The 17,302-nt window shown below is 37.0% G+C and overlaps 1 protein-coding gene across 1 annotated transcript; it reads left to right on the top strand.

The window, feature by feature from the left end:
* The first annotated feature begins 15,572 nt into the window (after positions 1-15,572).
* On the top strand, positions 15,573-16,637 carry LOC117622388. Its single transcript, XM_034353046.1, has one exon. The coding sequence runs from the start codon at positions 15,709-15,711 to the stop codon at positions 16,336-16,338; it is 630 nt and encodes a 209-aa protein (XP_034208937.1). The 5' UTR covers positions 15,573-15,708; the 3' UTR covers positions 16,339-16,637.
* The last annotated feature ends 665 nt before the right edge of the window (positions 16,638-17,302 follow it).

The raw sequence follows: 17,302 nt of genomic DNA, 5'->3' as shown, positions 1-17,302 counted from the left end.
TTAAGGCCTAATGTTGGGGATGTTCAAACCATTATCAATGTCACCTTACACTAACCTCTCCAACGTCTGTTTTGTATGTGCCTCCACACCATACCGTATATTGTCTCTATGTTTGGCATTGTTGTCTCCTACAAGAGTAAGATAGATGAGACAACTTATGCAGTGAATAAAATTGCAATTAGAGATGAACAAGAATTCAAGTTTGCGGCTAAGAAGGGAGGTGTTGATCATGTCGCAGCTACAGCATCAACATATCGTACGGTACCATATGGTATGGCTTGAGCCATTTTTGGTTGGTCTAAACAATGTTGTGGATGATGATGATGGAGGGAGTTCACCAGCCAACCACGTTGATCTCCCTCATCTATACATTCAAATGGAGTTGTGTGACAACATTTTAAAGGATATACTAGAGAATGATAAGATTATGACAGATGATATGTGTTGGAACATTTTTGCAAACATTATGGTTGGTCTTATATATATATATATATATATATATATGCATGCCCAAGGAATTATGCATGGAGATCTCTCTCCTGCTAATATTTTTAGGTGTGGTGATGTGTGGAAGATAGAAGACTTTTAACTAGCTCGAAATGTGAATAATGAAAATGATGATAAAGTGATTCAAATCATAGATATGAAACATATAAAGCACCAGATGAAATGATGGATTGTGTTGTAGATATCTACAGTGCAGGTATTCTACTATTCGTGACAATGTTAAAAACGAAACCTAACGTGAAAATGGTAGCAACAATTATAGTGTTGAAGAATCATGAGGAGCTGCCGGAGGAGTGGAATCATTATTCACAGTGGCAGTAAATGATGCGGCTCGTGTAGAGGAGACTGGACTTAAGGCCTAATGTTGGGGATGTTCAAACCATTATCAATGTCACCTTACACTAGCCTCTCCAACGTCTGTTTTGTGTGTGCCTCCACACCATACCGTATATTGTCTCTATGTTTGGCATTGTTGTCTCCTACAAAAGTAAGATAGATGAGACAACTTATGCAGTGAATAAAATTGCAATTAGAGATGAACAAGAATTCAAGTTCGCGGGTAAGAAGGGAGGTGTTGATCATGTCGCAGTTACAGCATCAACATATCGTACGGTACCATATGGTATGGCTTGAGCCATTTTTGGTTGGTCTAAACAATGTTGTGGATGATGATGATGGAGGGAGTTCACCAGTCAACTACGTTGATCTCCCTCATCTATACATTCAAATGGAGTTGTGTGACAACATTTTAAGGATATACTAGAGAATGATAAGATTATGACAGATGATATGTGTTGGAACATTTTTGCAAACATTATGGTTGGTCTTATATATATATATATATGCATGCCCAAGGAATTATGCATGGAGATCTCTCTCTTGCTAATATTTTTAGGTGTGGTGATGTGTGGAAGATAGAAGACTTTTAACTAGCTCGAAATGTGAATGATGAAAATGATGATAAAGTGATTCAAATCATAGACATGAAACATATAAAGCACCAGATGAAATGATGGATTGTGTTGTAGATATCTACAGTGCAGGTATTCTACTGTTCGTGACGATGTTAAAAACGAAACCCATCACATACGTGAAAATGGTAGCAACAATTATAGCGTTGAAGAATCATGAGGAGCTACCGGAGGAGTGGAATCATTATTCACAGTGGCAGTAAGTGATGCGGCTCGTGTAGAGGAGACTAGACTTAAGGCCTAATGTTGGGGATGTTCGAACCATTATCAATGTCACCTTACACTAGCCTCTCCAACGTCTGTTTTGTGTATGCCTCCACACCATACCGTATATTGTCTCTATGTTTGCATTTTTATTATAATTGAATGCCTTGATGAAACTCTGTGTACAAAGTTAGCAGAGCACCACCTATGGTGATCGCAACCCTCTAAGAAGTTATGACATTTTTTCCACCATAAACACCAAACTCAGCCCCCAACTCCCTAATATTCATGTTTTGATAATGATGATTGTTTCTGTTTAGATTTGTTTGTGCTTGTTAACTGTGCTTTGGTAGTCTTATGTAAGTCCTTGTTAGGTCAAGTCCAGTTATAAATAAACCCTTATGAAGCTGCAAACTTCAATGAAGAAAAAATATATATATAGATATGATTATGTGAAATACAAAACAAAAGTTGTAAACATCTCCAAAAAAAGCAAGTATGGATATAATGTGTCATTATTAAATGCACTCAGTCAAGGCCTATGACATACCATGAAAATTACATATGTGGTTGTCCAATCCGATACTTCTACAACCTCAAATTCTTGTTGTCTCTTTCGGAAGAGATATTACCTTAAATCAATGTGTTGCACATGTTTTTGTTGCCAATGTCAAAAACTTTGTACATTAAAAGAAATGCATAATCAATTAAACTTACATCTCCTTGTAACAACCGTCGTTTTTGAAGAAAAGACCGAAAAATTCAATCACAGCTTCCACATAGCCAAATTCTATCACTAAACTGTGAATGTAAAAAAGTTTTACATAAGAACATTTCAAATATATATACACTCATGTCATCTTTCTCAAAAATATATACACTCATGTTATCTGAACTTGGGAACAGACATCGTAGTTCTCTATCGCAAAATATGCGAGACAACTGTCAGATCAACAATCTTCCAATAATTCAGGTCCGCCAACCTAGAAATTAATACGTATGCTCAAATCTACATAATTCACAAGATATATATCATTATTTAAGTTTTAAAGTTCACAAAGCATAACTAACATGAACATTATTAACACATACCTAGAAAGCATATGTCAATCCTTTAAAACTCCAACCAGGCCTTTGCCCTTCAACAAGCTTACCTTCTTGCCCTTTTGATTTCTCTGGCTTGTTCCCGTTAATTTACATGAGGCCTTACTTATCCCCTTCCTTATTCGATCTTCCTTTTCACAGCTTTTGGAAAACTTTGTCGGTGCGGATAATAGACTATCTTGGGTTTTGTCAAAGGACACTGAACCCATGGATACTTGTTGAACGCATCCAAGTCCTCTACAAGGGTCAGGTAATTGGCATTAATGTTTAAATATTTGTCATTTCCCAAAATCACAAGCTCAATAAAGCAAACAAGAGCTAACTTGTAGATGTCATTACCTTCTATGCACTTCACAAATGCATGTTCTAAATCAAAACATGTAATTCCTTCATCTTAAAAATATATTTCCTTAAGTCTAATTTCATCATTGTCTCCACTGGAAATTTCAGGCACTTTCCCAAAACGGAGCTCTGTGATCAAACAAAAATCCTGACGAGTGAACTGAGAAATGTCGCACCCTATTAAGAAACTCAGCCCAGCCAAGTCTTTCACACCTCACCCGGCAACTCAACACAAGACAATCACATGCACAATTTGCCCGCTAAACTGAATCTTATCAATATTTGCAAGATGACCAAAACATGATTTGTTGAATTGTTCTAATTGTTCTTTCGTCAACTTCGCTCGAATTTTAGCTAGGCATGAATTCGCATGTGAGCAGTTATTCACCCGTAAGACATATGCCTTTGATTCTGGCCATACTAGTTGCACGTTGGATCCCATTTCTTGAAAGGATTCTTACACAAATACAAGATGAAATAACGTGAGCACGTATAGATATATTTTTTCAGAAATGCATATTTTCAATAAGGGTTTGATTGATGATAGTGTATGAAGGTTTTCCTTCAATTAACAAGATAAATGTATCTAAATTTTCAAAACACATGTCAAACAATACAATATACTTGATAAACTTGAATGAGCTTTATATTTCCAAGACTATATTGAAGCAAACCAACAATTTATGGTCCACTAATAATGTAGCAATTAGCTAGTAGAAAATGTAAATTGCAACTCAAATACAAGTCTGTTTCTGGGTATTCTAATGGTATGTATGTATATATATATATATATATATATATATATATATACCTCAAGACTTCATATAATGCACATAATACCATGAAAATCATATTAGTATGGGCTAAGGTAAGTGCATAAAACATTTTATTTATTTTTAAATCTCCAATGCACAATGTCTAAATACCATGCTAATTTGAGACTGTTATTAACAAAACTTGATTTGCACTTACTGCCAAGTACTTTCTGCAATCAAATTTTAACCAAAAGAAAAAAGAAAAATATGATTAATCAAGTGTAATGGATCCTCAATCAGACAATGGAATATATAAATTTATTATCGTTGTTTCTTTTATTATGAAGCTAGTTTCTGATGTTAATTTATCCCCATATTTTTTTTATCAAATGTTTACCATCTACTACATGGTCAGGCATGTGGTTTGGGGTTCGATTCCTCAGGGTACTTATCTAGCTATTTTCTTAAGTTGCTTGCCTACCAGTGATTGCCCCAGTTACATTACAAAGCGACTGCATTACACTACACAACTAATCAATCAGGCACATTACAAAATTGACGAAATAGATGCGCATAGGGATTGCTGACAAATCTCATCGACTTCAACATCATCAAAGATTATCTTGTTCCTTTCGTTATTGACAGTTTGTTACTCTGTAAATGCGTATTACTGATATTTTATTGACATGATGTTCATTGGATTATTTTATATATACCCAAGCAAAAACTACAATGCAAGTAAACCACAAACACGAAATGCCAAATCCAACACCATTGACCACAAAAATAGAGGAAAACGGTAACTTTAACTTTAAAATGAAATTCCACTAAATTACTTACAAATTACTAAATGTTGGTTCCACTTGAAACTTAGGGTTGTCTCAGCTCTCCTTCATTGGAATATTCACACTTATCACTTCCGAAATGGAAGAATCGAGGCTTTGCTCCAAGGAATATGGATTCGTCCCTTCCACTCAAACTAACTAATTTCTCAGGTAGAGTACGGAGTTGCCTTAAACCGTCGTTAAGCTGGATTCCAAGCCAATTTAGCAATGTTTCTTAGTGCTTTGGGTTTTTGTGTTCAAACGTCAACCTCGTGGGTGTTAAACGTGTTCAACCTTTGCTGGGTATTAATTTCAGGTTTGGGTTTCACCTACCCGGTTGTAATTTAAGGTGGAAATTTGATCTCAACCATCCATATGGATCTAATTGTTGAATTTTGGGTCCTCATTTATTGCACTCAAATAAGGTTCCTCAAGAGAAAATTTTGGGTCTCTAAAGTAAATTGTGAGAAGGCCCATTTGGAGCCCTTATTATGGATGGCCTTAAGACTTTTTTATTTTTCATTTTCTAGTACAAGTGATTGAAGATAGGGGTTTACACAAACATTCATTAGGTGCCTGGGGGTTTCGAACCTCTACCCACATTGGTAGAGGTAGAAGAGCTCAACTAACTGCTCCTTAGAACTTTTTTTAATACAAACAATAGTCTACATTACAAGGGAGAAAGGGTTTTTCACACACACACTATCAAGGTGCCATGTAGGTTTGAACCTAAGACTTTTCTATATGTACACATTGGTAGACCCGAGAACCCTCTTGTTTTGACCAGGATTTGTATTTAAAAAAATAGGTGTTGTGCTGACAAAATAGCAACAGACTTCATTTAGCCTTTTCATCGAGCACCTGGAGTGCACCACCCAACCTGAGCAAAGGTGCAATGTGTGGCATCTACAATGTTTTTTCTGGCGAGATGAGGTGCAGCTACACCTCCTTACACCTTTATAGATCCGCCACTATATGTACATCCCAATTAATTTAACATAAGACCCTACATTATTTGTGAAGAACAAAACAAATTTTTTTTTTTTTTTTGGAAAAATATCAATAGTAACAAATTTTATTTTATTTTTGGTAAATACCACGAGGTATCCCCACATTCGAAGGGTGGAATTAATCCTCGCTCGGGATTCGGCTTGCTCCTGGCCACAAAGTGCTTTCAACGGATTTCGAATTCCTGCTATTGAGGCACCATGTAGCTCGTCAGCTGGAGATGACAATTTACCAACTGCATCACACCTTTATTAACCGCACCACACCTTATGGTTGTAACAAATTATATTTTTATTAAGAGGGTTAACAGACTACAATTACGTGGCAGCTAATGTGTTTAAGTCATTTCAATTTTGTGTTTATGTCGCGTCAGTTAAAATTGATAGGTGTAGTTATATTTAAAATTATCTTTTATTAATTTATGGTTTTTTGTTAATTTCTTATTACCTCTCAACTTCTCATCTCTCTTAATTACCGTCTCTCCTCTCTAACCTACACTACTTTTGTCCTCCCCTTTATTCTCCTCCCTTAATTGATTCAACCACGGCTATTGCAAAAGGACCATAAACAGAATTTTTTTTTTTTTTTTTTTCCATATTCACATCTTATTTGTCATTCAAACGATGGTGTTTAACTTCGTAATTAGCTACCAACTGTTTATTGACCACACAAAAAAAGAAGCTATCAACTGTTAGTGTTGCGGTTGCAACGAATTATTCGATCTTATACGTATAAAGAAAAATCCTCTAAAATATATGACATGTTACGTTGTTAAACGTGGAATTCAAACTATTGACCAGATAGATGAATATTCTCAGCATTCATTTAATTAATTATCAAACATAGACGTGCTCATAGTAATCGAACACATCGCATGCACGCAGGCTCTAATGGGAAACAAAAACCGAGCAGCATCACCATCTTTTGCTTCTTCTTCTTCTTCTTCACGTACATGTCTATGCTCTCCTTCCACACATCCAGGCTCATTCCGATGCAGCCTGCACAGGGGGAGGGGCCCACAAGCTGGGAAATCAAGCAGTTCTACAATCACAGCCGTCCATCATGTTAACAACCAATCCACGAAGATGAAGATGATGAAGAAACTGATGATGACCAACTCCAAAGCACACCTTCTCAATGCCTTTCTCAAACTGATGATCAAGCCCTCCAGCCATCACCTTCAAAGGAGGATGAATTTCAAGCCCAAGCCCACCAGGTTTTGTTTGATGAACGTATAGCAAACATGGTGACGGGCTCCTGTGGGCTGCAATGTATTGCTATTGTCTTAAATATATTTAATAGTTAATTAATTTTAGGATTAGAAAAGATTCTTTTCAATTTCTTCTCTTGGTCCTAATTCTCATGATTAATAAGTTCTTGAGAAAGTTTTGCCCTTTTTTTAAACCCAGTTTCTAATAAAAATGAGATTTTTTTTTTTTTTAATCAAATAGCAAATTTTCCATTTTCGCCTGCAAAACTCTCGATTATTCCACAAAATTATTTGGGATTAGAACAGATTGTGTTAAGCTCTCGATTATTCCAGATATTGTGTGTATCAAGAACACATACATAATTTTTTTTTTTTGTTTTAAAAAAAATTATTTCTATTAGTTATTCTATGTATTTATGTAAAGAAATGTAACTATTTTTCTCTTTGTTTGTTAACATATACGGAAGTAAAAAGTGTGTGAATCCCACATTAAACCATAATTTATAAATCCTACAATTTATATTGACTTTGTCAACAGGAACTAGCCTAGTGAAAAATGACATTGATTTATCATATAAGTGGTCTCAAATTCAAACCCCCATAACACATTAGAATTGTGTACATGTGACAAAACTCCCTCCTCCTTCATAACTTTGGCAACAACAAAAAATTATACGTTGTCGTTTTCAAATTCGTTTTTTAGTCATTTTGATCATTCAACTCTTCATTTTGTCGAAGTAATTGTATCTAAATTGATGATTTTCTTTTTCAACTTTACATAATTGTGATGAAATGATCAAATTTGAACAAGTGCTAGAATTGCAGGACCAAAATGACTTTCTTTTTTCTTTTAACGAGATACATAATACAATGAGAAGGAGGAAAAGAAGATGCACAAGCTTGATCAAATACATGAATCATTACCTTTAAAATCTTCTGCAAGCAAATAACTCAACCGTAATGGCTCCTCCTCAATCCATGTGGAAAAACCGGGGTTGCTAATAGCATATTATGACTTAAATAACTAAAATAAAACTCGGGTGTGAATTTAAAAACTAAATTAAATTGTATTAAACACATTTGCTGGTCTATGCATGCAGAAAATTCAGTTGGGCCCTGCCATTGCCACCTTGTTCTCCTGATCAGTCCTGTGGTCGGCACGTAATCAAAACAAAAGTCGCCGCCTTCTAATGTTTAATGATACAAAACACCGGCACGGCAGCTTTGTGGTCCCCAAACCGTCCCCAAGTAAGCGCCATGTGTCCACACACAAAAATAATCTAAGCGCCAGGTGTAAGTAGGCAGGCCATACCCAATGTTTGTTTGGCCATAGAAACAAACAAATCCCAGGATCATAACTTGATGCCGTTAGAAGCTGGCACTTACCTTATTAATTAAATAATTGTTCAATGAATTTTCAAAAAAAAAAAAAATATTTGTATCATGAAATATTAATGAAATAATTGTTCAAAACTCTCCATCTGGATGGGGAAAAATACTTTGGAATTTAACTAAAAGTTGAGAATTTAAGAGGAGAAATTGACAATTTTTTTGTTTGGCAAGTTAAGCGTGGAATTTGTTAAATGACGGGCCCAAAAACTCATAGATATTGGAGTATCAAATTTCCGAGTTTAATTTTCATCAAAATAAGTGTCATTTCACAATTTTCATAGTGCCACTTACAAAATTATGTCATTTACAAAATTCGACATACATAAATCCAAACACTGAAATATTTAGTTGCCAGAAATTGAAATGATGGAAATCGAAATTCTGTCATTTTAAATTTCTTTGTAATTTTCAATTTCTTCAGCCAAACAGGGGAAATTAAAAATGTTTTGGTCAATTTCAAATCCTCGGGCATTAGGGATTTGGGAATAATATGACCTGTTTTTGGTCAATCACTAGCGGATGTCCCATTACTATTGCAATAAAACTAATTAAGCACTTTTTGTGGCTGTTGTGTTACGTTTGTGTCAATGGTTGCTGCGTGTAAATGATGATATGGTTATAATTATGGTGCTGATAAGGTCTGGTGGCGATGCTTACCTAATTCCAGCATCAATCATGACGGTGCTAGCCAGTGGCGGTCCTAAGGTTCTGGAGGCCTTAGGCGAACCACCAAAATGTGGTCTTTTACTCTCTTTGTTTATTTATGTGATTTTTTTTTTTATAAGTTAAAAAAAAAATATATGAACTCAAAGTCACAATTGTAACTTTAAAAAAAACAAACAATATATAATTTACATAACAAATTAATAGAAAATCAAATAGAAAATAAACTGCTTGTTATTCATTATATAAAAAATCAAAAGAAAATAGAAGCAATATTCTTGTAGGTTTTTACCTTATTGTTCTTCCTCCAAGAGCGCTTCCTTTTACAGTAGATATTCAATAAAATTCTTGTTTTTTTTGTCAAGCAGAGCAAATTTTTCTATATGCTGCTAGTTAACTTATTGAGATAATTATTCAAAAACCCATTTAGCATGATATATTATACAAAAACTCATATAGAGCCTATTTGGAGATAAAAACCCAAAAGTTGTCACTTGTCATGGTCTAATTGGTTAAAATTTTATAAAAATAAATTAGAAAATGGCAAGTGGCTAGTTTTAGGTTTGTTTCTCTAAATAGGCTCTATAAGGGTTTTTGTATGATATGTCATGTTAGAATGAGCCTATTTTTCGAAAGCCCACTTATTGAATTAGGCTTTTTTTTTAATTATTATTCAACTAGGTTAATTGACTTAAGCTAATTGGTTCTTTATTGAGTTTCCTCTTTTTAGTTTTAGAGTAAATATAGGCTTTTTTTTAATACAATATTTGGGTCTTACATAATATTAATATAGTACAATTTTTTCTAATGTAACATACATATATGTATATATAGAAGTTTATACAAATTGGGGTCCTCCCAATTTGGAGGCCCTAGTCTGCCGCTTTGCCCGCTTGTGCCTAGGGCCTCCCCTAGTGCTAGCTAGTGTCTCCATGGTCGTCATGGACGAAACCAAAAATTTCGACGGAAAGTATTGACAAGACCCGACCCAATTTCCACTTTGGAATTCGGGCCAAGTCCTGTGCGTGTCCGACACCTGGCTGATGTCGGGCACAAATGACCTTTGTACCCTTTTTATCTCAAATTCTTTTTAAATTTCTTTTCGACTTCTGCAGAAAATTCGGCAGAGTCTCCCCTGTTTTTTGATCAATCCCAAAATTTTCCACCTGTTAAACAATCAATAATTTCACGCCAACTTCCAGAATAATTCAAATAACAAATCCCAACTCATGTTTTTCAGTTTCAACGAGATATCAGAGCATTTTCTAAGTTTCAGGGTTTCAGGGATTTTCTACTAAACTCTACCTTACTTGATGGCGCGGAAGCTTTGAATGGCCCGGTGGTGGATCCCGCGTACTTCTACGGCCTGGGGGCGAAAAACAAGTTTTAAACTGTGAGTGGACAAAATAAAATTCTTAAAAACAAGCCAGAATATAATACCCCCGTTTTGAAATAACTAAGGATATATATATATATATCGATAATTTAACTATATTTCAATATAAGAAATTCTATAAGCATGAATCAGTATGCTGATGAATAAACTTACATAATTGATCAAAGATATCACTGCCTGGAGAAATCAAAGAACTGGTATAACCGAACAAATATATAAAGATATAAATGTGCAAATACTAAGAAACCGATATAAAATAACTGAAAGTCATCCTTGAATAAAAGAAAACTCAAAATCCTTTGGAAATACCACCTATTTGTACCCCTGTCATATCCGTCAATTCCCTGGCAGGTCTCGGGCGCCACGCAGTCTACCCGAGCCGCAAACTGGCGAAATCAGGGGACTATGATCAGCCTGTCCCGCCGGCAGATTCCTCGATGACACCAAGTCAGCTCGAGTCGCTCTGGCAGGATGCAGGGGACCGTAGTCAGCCTGATCCGCAATCCTGGCAGGTCTCGGGGACACAGAGTCAGCCGAGCCGCAATCCTGGCAGGTCTCGGGACACCAAGTCTGCCGAGCCGCAAATCCTGGCACTCACGGTCCGAGCGTCCCCGTAACTCGTGAGGCAAAGTCAAGTGCACTGACATAAACTGAAATCGGACTGGATGTCCGTAGACATCGGTCCAACTTGGGAAATCACCAAAGAAAATGGGTACGAGGTGGTTTTAAAATAAATTCCCTTTAAAAAAAATATCTGAATAATAACTGTAAAGCTCAAGTCGTGCTGCGGTCTCAACTGATTCGAAACTCAAACTCTGTTTCTATAACTGGTAAATAAGCAGCACAGACTTATAGAACTATTACTGTAATACTCGTGTTCGGAACCATAATAAAACTTACTCAAGATCAAATAAGGAAATTTATTCAAATAAACTCATTTATAAAAACTCATTTATATAAAATCAATATAAAATCACTTATGAAATCTTGTTTATAGGAAATCCTCTATATACTTATTTATATAAAATAATTCATGAAAGAAAGTCCACTCACAGATGGTCCGAGCTAATTTGACCCTTTGAAGGTTCCTCCTGCTGGTCGGCTGGACCTCTGATGCCTGATTATCCATGAATAATAAATCAATAAACCACTGAATAAAAGAATTAAATTAAACACCCTGCCCCCGGCTCCTAGAAATACGTGCGTTCAAATCCAAGTTACTCCTGAGCCCACATTAGCTTTTTCAGACACTTGGATCAGTTTTAAAAGGTCCGACGCTCAGCTATGCGATACACTGCCCGATCGGCCAACCCGGGACCCCGTGGGTCCACGATCTCTGATGGCCAATCTGGGCTTCCCTGAAGGTTCCTTACAGAGAGGGAACCGTGTTCTGCGAATTTGGTCTGAAATGGACGGTCGGATTAGCTAAAATTGCGTTATCGCTTAAAATCCAAACCCTAGCCCCAGGGTTCGCGATTCCGGAGTATCCGGGGCTCCGATTCGCAATCCGTCGAATCCTACACGATCCTGACATCGTGTAGACCGACATATCCGAAATTCAGCGCGATCCGATTATTTAACGACACTGCACCCACGGATCGCGCGATATGGAAAATCCGTTCGGGGCTCAAACGGACTCCGAATCGAGATCCGCAAAATCCCACACGCTCGTGACGACACGAGGGTCACAAAACTGCACAGAATTACATCACTACCCTCGCCCACGCGTCCCAGCACGCGCGGTCAGATTTGGGTGTCCTAAGCGATTTCGGGTGGCCGAAAAATCTCGGAACCAAGACTCCAAACTCCTACCCTAGGTAAAACACCCCATTTGGAGTCACTTTTGTTCTTGGACATACCCTAAAAAGTGACCCGAAACAGTAGTTTCGAGCGGCCGAAGTTTCGGCCAAACTTCAAGTCGAAAATCGAACCCCTTAGAGCTAAAATCGATCGAAACCCATATACCAATCAGCTAGAACACGAAAAATAGCTGAGAAACCATACCTTACTCGATCGATTTGGTGGAGAAACGAAGGAGAATTTTGAGCTGGAAGTTCGGGTGGCTTAGAAGGAACCTCCGTCGGAAAACATGGTTTTCCGGCCAGCTCAGGGCGGCCCCGGGGTTGAGGTCGGTCAGGTCTTGACGGTGACACGGAGGCGGACCCGATGGTACCCACGGCGGAGATCGGCTCGGCCTGTGGTGGCCGGGCCGTCGCCTGGAAGTCGAACGGGCGCACGGCCCAGTTCGCGCGGAAGGAGAGAGAGGAAAAGAGAGAAAAGTGACGGGGGAGAGGAGAGAGAGGGGGATAAAAGTCTGACTTTTTGGCCAAATTATCGTTTTGCCCTTCGCGGTTTTTAGACCATATCTCTTTCGTTACAGCCCCGATTCGGGTCTACTCCGTGTCTACGAACTCGTTTCGCCGCGCTCTACGCAATGGCGCAAGCGGCATTCCCAAATTCTTTCTCGATCAAAAAGTCAATTTTCCCCCTATTAAATAATGCGAGGGCAAAATAGTCTTTTTGCTAGAAGATATTTTCCTTACTTTTTAGATATTTTCTTTCTTTTTAGATATTTTGGTTTGGGTTATTACAAGTATAGTCAGTGTTCTTGCTATTGAGTGTAGAATGTCTTGGGGTACGAGGTCTTTTTTTTCTTTTTTTTTTTGTTGAGAAATTCTATGATTACATTCATAATTCAGCCAAAAAAGCCACTAGCCATAAAAGGGCTATTACAATAACAGAGCGGTCTAATTTCAAAATTAAGACAATCTGGTGTGTCTCCACTAACGATCAGACAGGATCGAAAAAACTCTGGCATAGGCATCCCAACTAAGATTGCAAACTTAGAATAATAAAAAAAGATAAAGCTTGAAAAAACCAAGCCATAACAATACAAATAAAACTCTCACAAAAGAGAGATGAAAAACTCTCACAAAAGGAGAGGTGAAAACTACACAGAGAACCCAAAGAGTCTCTGCAACTTATTCCAAACATAAAGAAATTGCAAAAAAGATGGTGGTGGAGATCCGACGTCGAAATGCAAGTGAAGATCCGACGCTGAGCCGCAGCCGCCTATAATGGTTGGATGAAAATCATAACAAAACTAAGATAAATAGGGAAAACCCTTTGTCTCTGAAAATTGGGGAAGAGGTGAAAAGAGGAAGAGAAGAGGGGAAAGGGGGGAAGAACAATGGCTTCCTCCCCCCTCAAAGTGAAAAAGGCTCTAAGAGTGTTTTTTGGGAGAAAGGGGGCTAGGGTACAAGGTCTAATTAGAGTGAGGTGCAAGATTTAATTTGAGTGAGCTACATTTAAAATAAGCAATGTAAATAGTTTTTTGTCTATTGAAAAGGAGAAAAACTTAGTTGAAACAGGGATAATATTATTTTGTTATCTCCGACCAATAATATTATGTCATGTGCAAGTGTTATCACGCGTGTAATAACATTATTGATCGAGAATAGCAAAATAGTGATATCCACATGACATGTAAGTCTTTCTCGTTGAAAAGATACTGGGGTTACAACCAACAAAAGCAAAATAATCATCAAATAAAAATAAAATCACTCATTTCACCTTCCTATTTTATGAGGCATCACGCATATTGAAATGACAAGTATAATTAAAAAGTGGTTCATTCCAAAAAAATAATATTAATATTAATATTAATACAAATTTGTTCAAATTTATATTTCAAAATCTGGCTTTCTGTACAAGAATTTAAACAATAGGTGGTTTGGTGATACGAAAGGGATAGAGAACTAAGAAAACCAGTGGGCGGACCGACAATTAATCAATAGATCACGATGATGCTGATATTTCATTGTTTCTGTGGCTTTCCCGCCATTACATTGAGCACCATGTTGATATTACACAAACGCGCCAAATTTGGCGCTTGATGGAACTCAAAAGATTTGTAAATTACAATTATAATTCATCGCGCGCGAGGACGGACTCAGAATTTCAGAATGGCGTGGGTTAAATTTAACTTACGTACAAAACTATTGAAAATTCAACGGTACGAGTAAATTTCATTGATAACAAAAACCTATTAAAATCACTAATTTTTGATTCTTTTTTTTTTCTTTTTTTTTGGTAAAGGAGAGAGGGAATGTCGCCTAGTGGGAGTCTAATTTTTCCACGTGGGGTGTGGGATTTAGTTCTTTTGTTTGTTAGCCTAATTCTAGCGGGATTAGTTAATAATATTTTATTTGGATAGCCTAGTCCTAATGGGAATAGTTAATAATACTTATTTGGATGAAGGTTTGTTTGAAATTGAAAGTAATTATGATAAAATTGGTTGCCATTTGCAGCCACTGATTGACGGCAAAGAACCAATATTTTTTTTCTTTTTTTCTTTTTTTTTTTTGTTTGTGTGTAATCTGACCTAGCCTAGAGTATAAATTTAACTTTTTAATTAAAAAAAAGTTACCTGGGCTTCAACCCAGGTTAGCATGCTGGTGGGTACGTCTCTGGCGCGAGTTTCTTGATCATTTTTTCCACAAAAAAAAAAAATAATAATTGAATCTCTTCAAAATATAGCTTTATAAATACATAAAATTTGAATGAAATGTGATGGGAATGAATAGGTATGAGATTGACGACTCTTCTTTAATTCATTTAATTACTTATTTTTCAAGTATTTGATTACAAATTGTGATGCGAAAGCTACATATTATTTTTTTTGTTTCCTATGTGTTAAAGGGATAAAATGTTACGAATAATTTCGATACTTGAAAGGTTAGGGTTTTGTGGGTTATCCCTATCTCAACTAACTTCCTCTATTTTCGAATAGTTTTCATCTAATTTTTCATTTACTAGTTTACCCTTTACATCAAAATCAAATTATTATTTTATAACATTATTTTTGAAGCTTTAATAAATATAGATTAATGATATTTTAATATTAAATTGCACTTGCACCCTATAGGTTAATGATTTTTGAACTTAATTATACACTTAACCCTAAAATAAATGATTGAGAAAAACAAAAAAACACCAAAAAGAAATGCAATAAAACTTTCGGGCGCGTGGAAGTGGATGAAATTAACAATGGGCCCATAGCTTCCCATAGCTATTGCGCATTGGATCCGAGAACGATGCCTAACCGTTCGGCGGTTTCTAACCCACAATCCAACTCCGAAACACAATGAAATTATAACTCGCCCACTCCCCCACAGACCACTATATATACCCCCTCGATTCTCTTTAGGTTTTTACCAAACAAACCACCCAACGGCGCTTTCCAAAAATCACACACCGAAATTCGAATACTCTAATTCCTCTCTCTCTCATATCACAAAATCGTCTCTGTTGCTCTCACCACTGTACAACAATGGCGGTGGCGTCGTCGAGATCAAGATCGAACACGTACTCGTGTCGCAAATCGCAGCCGTTGTTTTCCTCGTCGTCCTCGGGCTTCGCTTCGTCCACCTCCTTCAGCTTCTCCTCCGCCACGTCGACGTTCTTCAATCGCTCTGGCTCCGCCACGCGCCTCTCCGTTTACGACCGCTCGCCGTCCCAGTCGTCGTCGTCTTTGCGGTTCGAGAACCGCTCGGGCTCTCCGGGCCGTTCTATTTCGGTGCAGAACCACTTTAACCACGGCAACAAGAATAACTACAAGAACGGCACTACCAGCAAGAAGACGTGCCTTTGTTCCCCTACGACGCACCCGGGCTCGTTCCGATGCGCCCTGCACAAGAACTCGCCACGTGGCGGAGCGGCTCACCACTCGAATAGTAACGGCCAAACGTCGTCGTATCACTCGAGTATCAGACTGAACCACAGAAGGTCGGCGATGAAAAACTCGCTGGTGAGAATCGGAGGGGTTGAAGGGGACTTGGTGAAGAGGGCTTTGTCGGCTCTGATCAGGCCTTCTTCGCACAGCCAGCGGCGCCGAGTTGATTTTCAGCCCAAGCCAAGCCGACTCTCCGTAATGTCCAAAGCTTCCGACGACGACGTTTAAGTCCCGATTCTTGATTCTTTGTTTTGTTGTGGTGAAGTTAAGGTTTAGGGGCAGTTTGATAAGAGCGAGTTAACGGTTGAGTTGACTCAGAAATCGTTCACCAGTTTTTTTTCGTGAAGGATGATAGGATGATGATAGCACTGTAGATGATGAATTTCTTTTTTCTGGGATTTAATAGCCAGATTATTTTTTTTTTTAGAATTCATTTTGTAAATTTGATTTGGGTGTTGGCAGATGAAATTGTGATGGGTTTTTTTGGTTGCAAATTCATGCTCATTTGAGATTCAGATTATGGGTTCTAACTGTATTGTGCTGTTGTTTATTTTTAATTTTACTTTTTTTTTAAATTTATATTTACCAATATTATAAATAAATTGATCATGGGTAAGCAAACATTTGAGACGTTTGAGAACAAGACATGAGTACAAAAGATAATTATTTCCTTTGGGTAATTTTTCTGACAAATTAAAGAAATGTTGGTAGAAAATGTTGTAAACATGTTAAAAGTCAACTCTATTTTCATTGGAAATTAAACTCGGGTGTAACTGACGGGCACAATATTGGCCTCCCATCTGAAAAATAGTTGTATTGAAAATTTGGAAATTTGATTGAAGTTATTTTAGCTTCCATCTTGGGTTACAAGTTGAGTTGTAATGACTAAGAATCAAGGTGTCTATTTGACACAGGTTGTATTCCATTAACGACAGTGAACAATATTAATGATTGAATCTGGCTACTAATCAGGGTTAAGAAGTTGCACTAAATTGTGGTTTGCTTGCTAATTGCTGAGTCAAGTTTTAATTAAAGTCTAAAGTGCAGGTGGTCCATTCTTTGTTTCCTTATTCTTAAAAAGCCATATAAAATTGGCCTTTCAAGATTTGGAATTCTATTTCTAATATTCTAGATTATCGTTTCCTTTTCCTTTTCTACTTTTTAATAGGAATTTTGGGTTTAATTAAATTTT

Source organism: Prunus dulcis, chromosome 3 (assembly GCF_902201215.1).
Source record: "Prunus dulcis chromosome 3, ALMONDv2, whole genome shotgun sequence".
NCBI classification, from domain to species: Eukaryota; Viridiplantae; Streptophyta; class Magnoliopsida; order Rosales; family Rosaceae; genus Prunus; species Prunus dulcis.
Note: the sequence above shows the minus strand (reverse complement) of the source record. Positions and strands in the feature narration are given on the sequence as shown.

Bases quoted from the DNA above. Each gene is read 5' to 3' on its own strand.
- LOC117622388 (XM_034353046.1), top strand. From the start codon at position 15,709: ATGGCGGTGGCGTCGTCGAGATCAAGATCGAACACGTACTCGTGTCGC.